The sequence below is a fragment of the Nannospalax galili genome, unplaced genomic scaffold (genome assembly GCF_000622305.1).
Source record: "Nannospalax galili isolate Female #2095 unplaced genomic scaffold, S.galili_v1.0 scaffold799, whole genome shotgun sequence".
NCBI lineage: Eukaryota > Metazoa > Chordata > Mammalia > Rodentia > Spalacidae > Nannospalax > Nannospalax galili.
This window is the reverse complement of record NW_008343085.1, coordinates 969,160-978,044: the sequence shown is the minus strand read 5'-3', so window position 1 is coordinate 978,044 and position 8,885 is coordinate 969,160. Positions and strand designations below refer to the sequence as shown.

The 8,885-nt window shown below is 42.3% G+C and overlaps 1 protein-coding gene across 3 annotated transcripts in view; it reads left to right on the top strand.

Moving 5' to 3' along the window:
- Nucleotides 1-6: 6 nt before the first annotated feature.
- The window catches only part of Cbfb (core-binding factor subunit beta), a 49,339-nt gene continuing 40,460 nt past the window's right edge, over nucleotides 7-8,885 (top strand). For 2 of the 3 annotated variants that reach the window (XM_008839116.3, XM_008839117.3), the window contains exons 1-3: nucleotides 7-301; nucleotides 538-624; nucleotides 8,630-8,746. In XM_008839116.3, coding sequence (XP_008837338.1) covers nucleotides 224-301; nucleotides 538-624; nucleotides 8,630-8,746 — 282 coding nt within the window. In that variant the 5' untranslated portion in view covers nucleotides 7-223. The remainder of the gene's footprint in view (nucleotides 302-537; nucleotides 625-8,629; nucleotides 8,747-8,885) is intronic. The other variant, XM_029566456.1, reaches the window with a different exon arrangement.

The following is an 8,885-nucleotide window of genomic DNA, read 5'->3' as shown; positions in this document are numbered from 1 at the left end:
AGGCAACGGCTGAGGCGGCGGCGGCGTGGGCTGGGCTGGAGCAGGCGGCCACACCACTTCAGACTCCCCGGAGCGGGAGCCCACGCGGGCGGGCGCCTGAAACAAAGAGAAGCGGGAGTCCGGACGCCGCGGGTGGGCGGTCAGTCGGTCGGCGCAGAGCCGGCCAGCGGGTGTCCGCGCGAGCGCAGAGCCCGGCCCGACGCCGCGGCCTGAGGGCGGGAAGATGCCGCGCGTCGTGCCCGACCAGAGAAGCAAGTTCGAGAACGAAGAGTTCTTCAGGAAGCTGAGCCGCGAGTGTGAGGTGAGGTGAGGCGGACGCGAGGCTCGGAGGCCTCGGCGCTCACCGAGTGGGCCCGGGCGGGGAAAAGTTTGGGCGGCGTGGATCGCAGGCAGCCGGGGGCGGCGCGGCGGCGGAGGGCAATCTCGCCCGGCAGCCACCGCCCGCAGGCTCTGCTTGCCCTTATCGGAGGCGCGGGGAGCGGGTGGGCGGGCGCCGCCGCGGATTGACTCCTGATTTCGGCCGTCTCTGCCTCGCAGATTAAGTACACGGGCTTCAGGGACCGGCCGCACGAGGAGCGCCAGACGCGCTTTCAGAACGCCTGCCGCGACGGCCGCTCGGAGATCGTAAGTCGGCAGCCGCGGGAGCCTGGGGAGGCCTCGGGGGACCCGGCGCGCGCCGGGCACTTGTTGCGCGCGGCCCAGGCGGGTTCCGGACGGCGCGGCGGACGCAGCGGCTGCCGGAACTCCGCGGGCGCCGTCTTACTTCCTACTCGGGATTCGAAAGGCGAAAGCGGGCGCCCGCGGGTCGGTGCTCGCGGGGCCGGTGCTTGCTCGCGCGGACACGCGTTCCCTTTGACCCACTGCGGTGGTTTGTGTTCACCGCGAGTGGAGCCCACGCCGAAGCCAGGCTAAGCAAACCGAGGTTACTGTAGTGGGCTTTGACCTGGACTGGGGACCGGAGTGGGGTTGTAAGGAGAAAGCACTCCGTTGTGCAAAGAATCACCTGAGGTTAGCGATAGTTTCTTAGATTGGCAGATCTGTCACACACCAGTATAGCTGAGAATCAATCTTTACCCCACTTATCTGTAGTCCTAGTAGAGGGGGAGGGAGAAAAAGCCCGGAAGGATGAACCATTTTCTTAGAATGATATGCCTCAGAAGAATCTGAAAGATAAGGCCTTTCTAACCTGAACATGCTCCTGTAGTATGTTGTTCCTCAAGAATATCTTGTGTCCATGAAACACACAGTCGATCTGGAGGCCCGTTTACTTTCTTTTGAAAGAAGAAAAAAAAAAATCCAAGTGTCCTAGTTCCTCTCGTGCCTTTTAGTTGTCCTCTTTAGAGGTGTTGATTGAGGAAGCTGTGAAAGGAAGAAACCTGAAGAGATGGGATTTCGTTTTGTGTTTTTTAAGTTGAAGCACTGTATAATGGAATCCTACCTAGTGTGTCCTCAGTGATGGCCCATTGCCTTAGACAGAGACTTGAAGCAAAGGTGCAGTTTGAACACGGGTTAGCAGTACAAGGCATACTAGAAAATGTATTCCTTCTCCCCCCTTTGTAGTCAATTCTTTTTATTGAAATGTAATCCAGATTTATTTTTAAAGGTTATTTAAAATGAAGGCTGTTGGAATTATAGTACACACAGTGAGATAACACTGATTTAATATCAGGAACTATAGAGTATTTGGTCATTACACATTTTATCAAAGAAAGTCTTCAGCCCACCTCCTGGTTTCTTGAGTAGTTGTGACAAGTGATGCAAACATGTAAGACAAGCCGGGCGTAGTGGCACATGCCGTTAGTTCCAGTACTTGGGAGGCAGAGGCAAACTGATCTTTGTGAGTTGGAGGCCAGCTAGGGCAACAGGGAGACCCTGTCTCAAAACAAAACAAAAACTTGTAAGACACTACTTGTTGATTTTGGTTCTGATTGTTAGAACAGATCCTTCAGGAGTTGATCCAGTTGATGGTGACATCCTTTGCTTGGTTTTCTGTACCAAAGGTGGATGATATATCTGATCAAAGGATTTCCTGGAGGTAATTGATGCTGTGAAAGATGAGATAGAAATAAAATAGCTGTGTTTAAAGCTGAGAGGTTGTTTTTGTTTTTTTTACTGCAACGAAGGATACCCAGTCAAATTTTTTGGGGAGGGGTTGCATCAGACTTGAGTGCATGCAATTTCAAATTGGACATAATACTTCAGACATTTCAAACCACATTATGTCTCATAGCAGTATTTTAATGTTGCTATAATATGGCAGTGCTATAGGTTGCTGTATTGGTTATAGATTTCAGAATGAGTTAAACATACTAGGCTATCTCCCTTCTAAATATTTGATCTTATATATATATATATATGTATAATTATATACATATAATATTTGATCTTTTTCTTTGAGACAAGAGTCTTAGGTAGCCCAGGCTGGCCTTGAACTTAATGTATAGCCTTGGATGACTTTGAACTTCTAATCCACCTGCTTGTACTTCCCAAGTGCTGGTACTTGCTATGCCTGGTTTATGTGGTACTGGAGATCAAACCTAGGGCCTTAGGTATGTTAGGTAAGTACTACACCAACTAAGAAACATCCCCAGCTTCCTACAAATTTTAATAAGCTTTGTTTATTTTCTGAAAAATTTTAAAGGTTATGGTAGATTGAATTCTGTGAGATTTGCATTCTGTTTATTTTTCCTTTTATGTTTTATTTGTAGGGAGAGGGAGGTACACACATGCCACATCATACAAGTAGAGATCAGATGAGAATTGTTCTCTGCTATCATGTGGCTTCCATTCCAGGGATTGAACTCAGGTTGTCCATCTTCATGGCCACCATCTTTACCTGATGAACTGTCTTGCTGGTCTATTTTTTTTAAGCCCAAATTGGCCTCAGTTTATTGTTGTTGTTTTTGAGACATGCTTCTTTTCTTTTTCTTTTTCTTTTTTTCTTTTTGAGACAGGGTCTTCCTGTAGCCCCAGCTGGCCTGGAACTCACTTTATAGACCAGGATGGCCTCAAACTCAAAGAGATCTGCCTGCCTCTGCCTCCTGAGTGTTGGGATTAGAGGCATGTGCCACTATGCCCCGCTTTTTTTTTTAATTTTATGTGTTTGCATGTATTGCCTGCATGTAGATAAGTGCACCCATGTCCTGCAGTGCCTGCGTAAGTCAGAAGAGGCTGTCGGATCCCCTGGGACTGGAGTTAACAGTTTTTAGCTTCCATGTGGGTGCTGGGATTCGAACCCAGGTCTTCAAGAACAACCAGTATTCTTAACCGCTGAGCCATCTCTCTAGCCCCTGATACATGGTTCTATAGTTCAGGCTGGCCTTGAACTTCAAGCAATCCTACCTCAGCCTCCTGAGTGTTGGGATTTTACAGATAATGAGTCATCATGCCTGGCTCTATCTGGCACTTGTGTGTAGACCAAGCTGCCCTTGAACTCACTGAGATCTACCTGCTTCTGTCTCCCAAGTGCTGGGGTTAAAGGCCTGCACCACCACTCCTGGCTATAAGTCTTCTTTTGTTGAGGGTTTTGTTGTTGTTGTTGTTGTTGTTACTACTTAGTGGAGCAGGGGCATTGCCATGGCAGGTGTGTGGAGATAAGAAGACAACTTTCAGAGTCAGTTCTTTCCTGCCACTATGTAGGCCTTGGAGGTTGAGCTCAGGTTGTCAGACTGATTGTTTAGTAATTTAATTATGTATTGGGAAGGAATTTTAACATTTCTCTTTCTAGTTTTCACCTTTTAGTTCATTGCTACCTATCCTTTAACCCCCAGTTCTAAGACCTGAACCCTAGCGCCTTGAGCATGCTAGGTTAGTGTTCTGTGATTTCAGCTTTTTCCTTTTTTCTTTATTTTTTTTTAAGCTTTGAGACAGGGTATAACTTAACTAACTTGCTTTGAACTTGTGATCTTTCTGCCAAGTAGCTGTGATGTTATCTACATTAATTTATTTATTTTGTGGGGAGAGGGAACAGGGTCTCATGTAGCCCCGGGTTGGCCTTAAACTCAGTAAGTGATCAAGGATACCCTTGAACTGATCCTCCTGCCTCATATTTAAATAAAGGATTCTGTGGGCTAGTGCTATATAACTCAGTAGTGAGCTCATGCCCATCAGAAAAACAAAACAAAAAGTAGTCACAAGGGTCCTTAGTGTATAGATGTAGAGACCATTTTAATTTTTAATATATCCTCTGAATACAGGCCATAATTTTTTATCAGAGGTCTTTGATTATTTGAACTTGAGGTTATATAATTTAATACCTGAAATTTATGACTTATGAACAGGTTCTGGGTTTTACTGGCTTAGTTATGAAAAAGACCATTATTTTATCTTTTGAAAGACTATGTTATAGTAAAAATTCCTTTTCTTAAAAAAATTTTTAAAAATATGTATGAATGTTTGTGTGCATCTGTGTAAGTGTACCATGTATGGGCCTGGTGGCCACAAAGGCCAAAAAGGGTGTCAGATTCCTGGGAACTGGAGTAAAAGGTAGTTGCTAGCTGCCATGTGGGTGCTGGGAACTGAACTGGGGTCCTCTCTGCAAGAGCAGCCAGTGCTCTTACTGCTGAGCCATCTTTCTAGCACCTGTATTATTCTTAAAGTAGTTCCTACCCTTTCTCCTGTCCCAGTGGATCTTTTTCCTCTCCTTTTTACTTTGTTCATCTCCTTAATATATCAATGAGGTTAATAAAAAATTATTTTGCATTTAGGCATAAAATAATTGAAAAGCTATATATAATGTTTTTCTCCTTTAATAAAAAATTCACACTACTTATGAATAACAGTGGTTTGTGAGTGAGAGGTAGAATATATTTAGTAAATTTTATACCTCCTTAGGAATTCTTGATTATAGTATGTTGAAAATGTCTTCAATAATAATAATACAACAAGAAATAATTATAAAAAATTTACTCATGAAAGGTATGATGATTCTACTGGGGGAAAAGTAAAAGCTAATCTTTTTTTAGTTTGGTTTTTGTTGTTTGAGGCAGGTTCTCACTTGTAGCACAGACTAGCCTCAAACTCCTAATCCTCCTGTCTCTAATATATATTTTCAATTTTTTAAAAAATTTTTTTCTATGATACTTTTTTTTTTTTTTTAAGTCTCACTGTGTAGCCCTGACTGGCCTTAACTCAATATGTAGACCAAGCTGTCTTCAGGCTCACAGGGAGCCACCTACCTTGGCCTCCTCAAACTGAGATGAAAAGTGTGCACTACTATGTCTGGTTTTACTATATTCTTTTAATCCTGAAAATTGAATAGTGAAAAGTATGTTGAGTTCTTATAAAGGTAGTATTTTAATGTTTTCAAAGAGAATTTTCCAAACTCTATGTATGTGTAGGTATTACATTAAAAGGATCAAATGTAGTGTTTGCCTTTTCTTGAGGTCCTGGATTTGATTCCCAGAGCACTACAAAAACAAAATTCTTAGGTTAAGTAAATTTGGAAAATTCTGCCCTACAATAATTAGTTTTTGCCACTTTATCTTCCTCATGAGAGGAATGTTCAGAGAAGAGGCATGAAGTAGGGAGGTAGGAATTCTTCGCCTTCTGAAAAAAAAATACTTTTTCTTTGTGTTTGTGTGTGTGTTGGGCATATGTGTCTTCTCACACCCTTGAATGCAACTGTGCACTTGTGGAGGTCAGAGGACAGCTTCTTAAAATCAGTTCTCTCCTTCCACCAGAACTCAGGTTGTCAGAACTGTGCTGCAAGCACTTTACCCATTCAGTTGGCTCCAACCCCCTTTTTTGGTATGTTTTCTAGAGAAGGACTTTTTTTAAACCAGGCTGGCCTTGCAACTCCTGATTCTCCTGCCTCTGCCACACACCCACATTACAGGTGTGTGCCACACCCACCTTTAGGAATGGCCTTCTGAGGTTACCATTCAGTCAGGATGTGAAGTAATGTAATTCTTGCAGGGTCATAGCACTGATGTGGAGCACTAGAGGTGGGAGGATTTGCTACTGAGTTGAGCACGGTACTAAAGAAACATGCCCCAGGAATTTTGACCTAGGATATTCATTGATGGGCTGAATCTCACCAGCCAATATTCAGTCCAGAAAATTTCATTATCTGGGGCTAAGAAAGTTAGCTATCTTATTGATCAGAGTAATTTCTCTTAAGTGGGGTTCATAGGTTTGTGCCTGTAGTCCCAGTACTGGAGATGCTGAGTGAAAAGGATTGCTTGAACCCCAGAATTTGAGGTCATCCTGGACAAAGTAGCAAGATCCAGTCTCAGAAGCAAACAAAGCTGAGTGTGGTAGCTGATGCCTGTGATTCTTGGACTTGGGTGATTGAGACAAGGGGATTGCCTTGAATTTGAGGTGACCTAGTGAGTTCTAGGCCATTCTGGGCTACTGAGTGATATTCTGTCTGAAGAACCAAACTGGAAGGGAGAAGGAAGGTAATTTCCTTTATATTATTTGGCACACATTTTTATGGTGCTTATTTGGCACTTTTCTAAGCACTTTAATAAATAAGGAAACTGAAATATGCCTCAAGTTATACAGCCTAGACAGTTTTCCTTCCAGAAATCTACTTTTCTTTTTTGGGAGGGGATGAAGTGGACAGGATCTTATGTAGCTCAGGACTAGCCTTGAACTTGCTGTGTAGCCAAGGATGACCTTGAATTCTTGAGTCTGCTTTTCATTTGAACTTGTTCTAGTGGCGTTTTTATGTGTAAAACTTTACAATAGTGCGTTGAAAGTTTTTTTTTTAAGTTGATGTTGTAATATTAAAGGTATGCCAGTTGATTTTTTTTTTTTTTTTTTTTTTTGGTCTTTTTGAGACAGGGTCTCCCTGTAGCCCCAGCTGTCCTGGAACTCATTATGTAGACCAGGCTGGACTTGAATTTACAGAGATCCACCTGCCTCTGCCTCCCTAGTGCTGGGATTAAAGGCGTGTGCCACCACGCCCAGCTTGCCAGTTGATTTTTAAAAATGCCATCAATGGGGCTGGAGAGATGGCTCAGCGGTTAAGAGCACTGAGTGCTCTTGCAGAGGACCCAGGTTTGATTCCCAGCACCCACATGGCATCTATGAACGGTCCATAACTCCAGTTCCAGGGGAATCTAAAGCCCTCTCTGACCTCCGAGGCATTGCACAACACGGCTGCACTCACATACATGCAGGCAGTACACTCATACACATAAAATAAAAATAAATATTTTTTTAAATGCCATCAAAAAAGTTGAGATTTAGCAGTTAAGATGACAAATGAACCTACAGTACCAGTAATAAAAAATAGGAAGTAGATGTGGTGTCATGTGACTGTAATCCTAGCATTTAAGAGACTGAGGAAAAAGGATTACAAGTTCAGTGCCATCTTGGGCAGTATAGTGAGAGACCCCCTTCTTGGAAAAAAAAAAAAGAACGAACTGCTGTTAATCATCAGGAAAACTAATGGATAAATGTGTCCGCTGGTGACTTTGAACAAATTGCCCAACATGTGAACGCCTTGCTTTCTGGTGAAGATTATGCTTAGAAACAATCGATGCTTCAGAATTTATTTAGTTAAATAAACTCTCTGGCTCCAAAAAAAAAGGTTATACTTTGATGATTAAAAAAATATATTTTTGAAATGGGCTTTTTTCTTTCTTTCTTTCTTTCTTTCTTTCTTTCTTTCTTTCTGAATTTTCCTTGAAAAAGGAAGTAAGTAATGCTTTTTTTTTTAATGTGGGGGAAATAATAGTTAAATTGCTCAGAGGCTACATGAAATGTCACTTTTTGAAATGGTTTTAGATTGTTCTGTCTGTTGAGCTGTACCATCTAATTCTTTTATAAACAGTAGATGAATATTCAGTATTTTCTATACTGATAGAGTTCTCCTAAGGTTAAAAAAAATTTAAATGTGTATTTTCTTAGTCTTCCAAATTTTTAAAGAAAGAGGTACTACTGTATCACATGGTAATATGTGGCTTATCACAGGAGAGATAATCCATAGTGCATTTTTATCATGGGCTTTGAAACGTATTCTTAAAAACTGTACTTTTGTGCTGCATTTTTTTTATGCCCCATGTGCTGTGGGTGTTTTCTTAAGCAAGGAAAATCACGAAAAATGTAAAGATCGCATTTATGCAACTTTAAATTGTGGTATGCTAGCCAGGTGTGGTGGTGCATGCCTGTAATCCCAGCACTTGGGAGGCAGAGGCAGGCAGATCTCTGTGAGTTCAAGGCCAGCCTGGTCTACCTAGTGAGTTCCAGGACAGCTGGGCCTACAGGGAGACCCTGTCTCAAAAAGATTTTTTTTTTTAATTGTGGCATGCTTTAAAAGTCAAAACTCTTTAGATCATCAGAGATTTTCACATTTAAAAATGTTTTTAAATGCAAAAATAGAGGTTTCTGGTAGACATGAGCAATGTGAGTCCCTAACCTCAGCAAAAACTGACCTGAAAGACTGTATTGATTCCATGTCTGATTTTATATTTAAGCAGCCAATGGCAAATGTCCTCAAAATGGAATCAGATGTTTGTAACTTAATACTTAAGAAAAATGATGAGTGCGTGCTTTTTACTTTTAAGTATTCTCAGTGCTGCCTGGCTTAAGACATAAACTGATGTAAAAATAAATGACTGCCTGCATAATTTATGTAATGTCCTGCTCCTGATCCTGTTTGTATTGATTTTTCTAAAAGGCTTTTGTGGCCACAGGAACCAATCTGTCTCTCCAGTTTTTTCCGGCCAGCTGGCAGGGAGAACAGCGACAAACACCTAGCCGGGAATATGTCGACTTAGAAAGAGAAGCAGGCAAGGTAGGAAACCTCTCTTTGCAACTTAAAATACTGTGGATTGTTGTATTAGATATTGTCTGATGATTTAGATTTTAATAATGAGATTGATTTTAAGTCTGATTGCCCAGGCATTTGATCAGATTTGTTTTCATGCTATAAG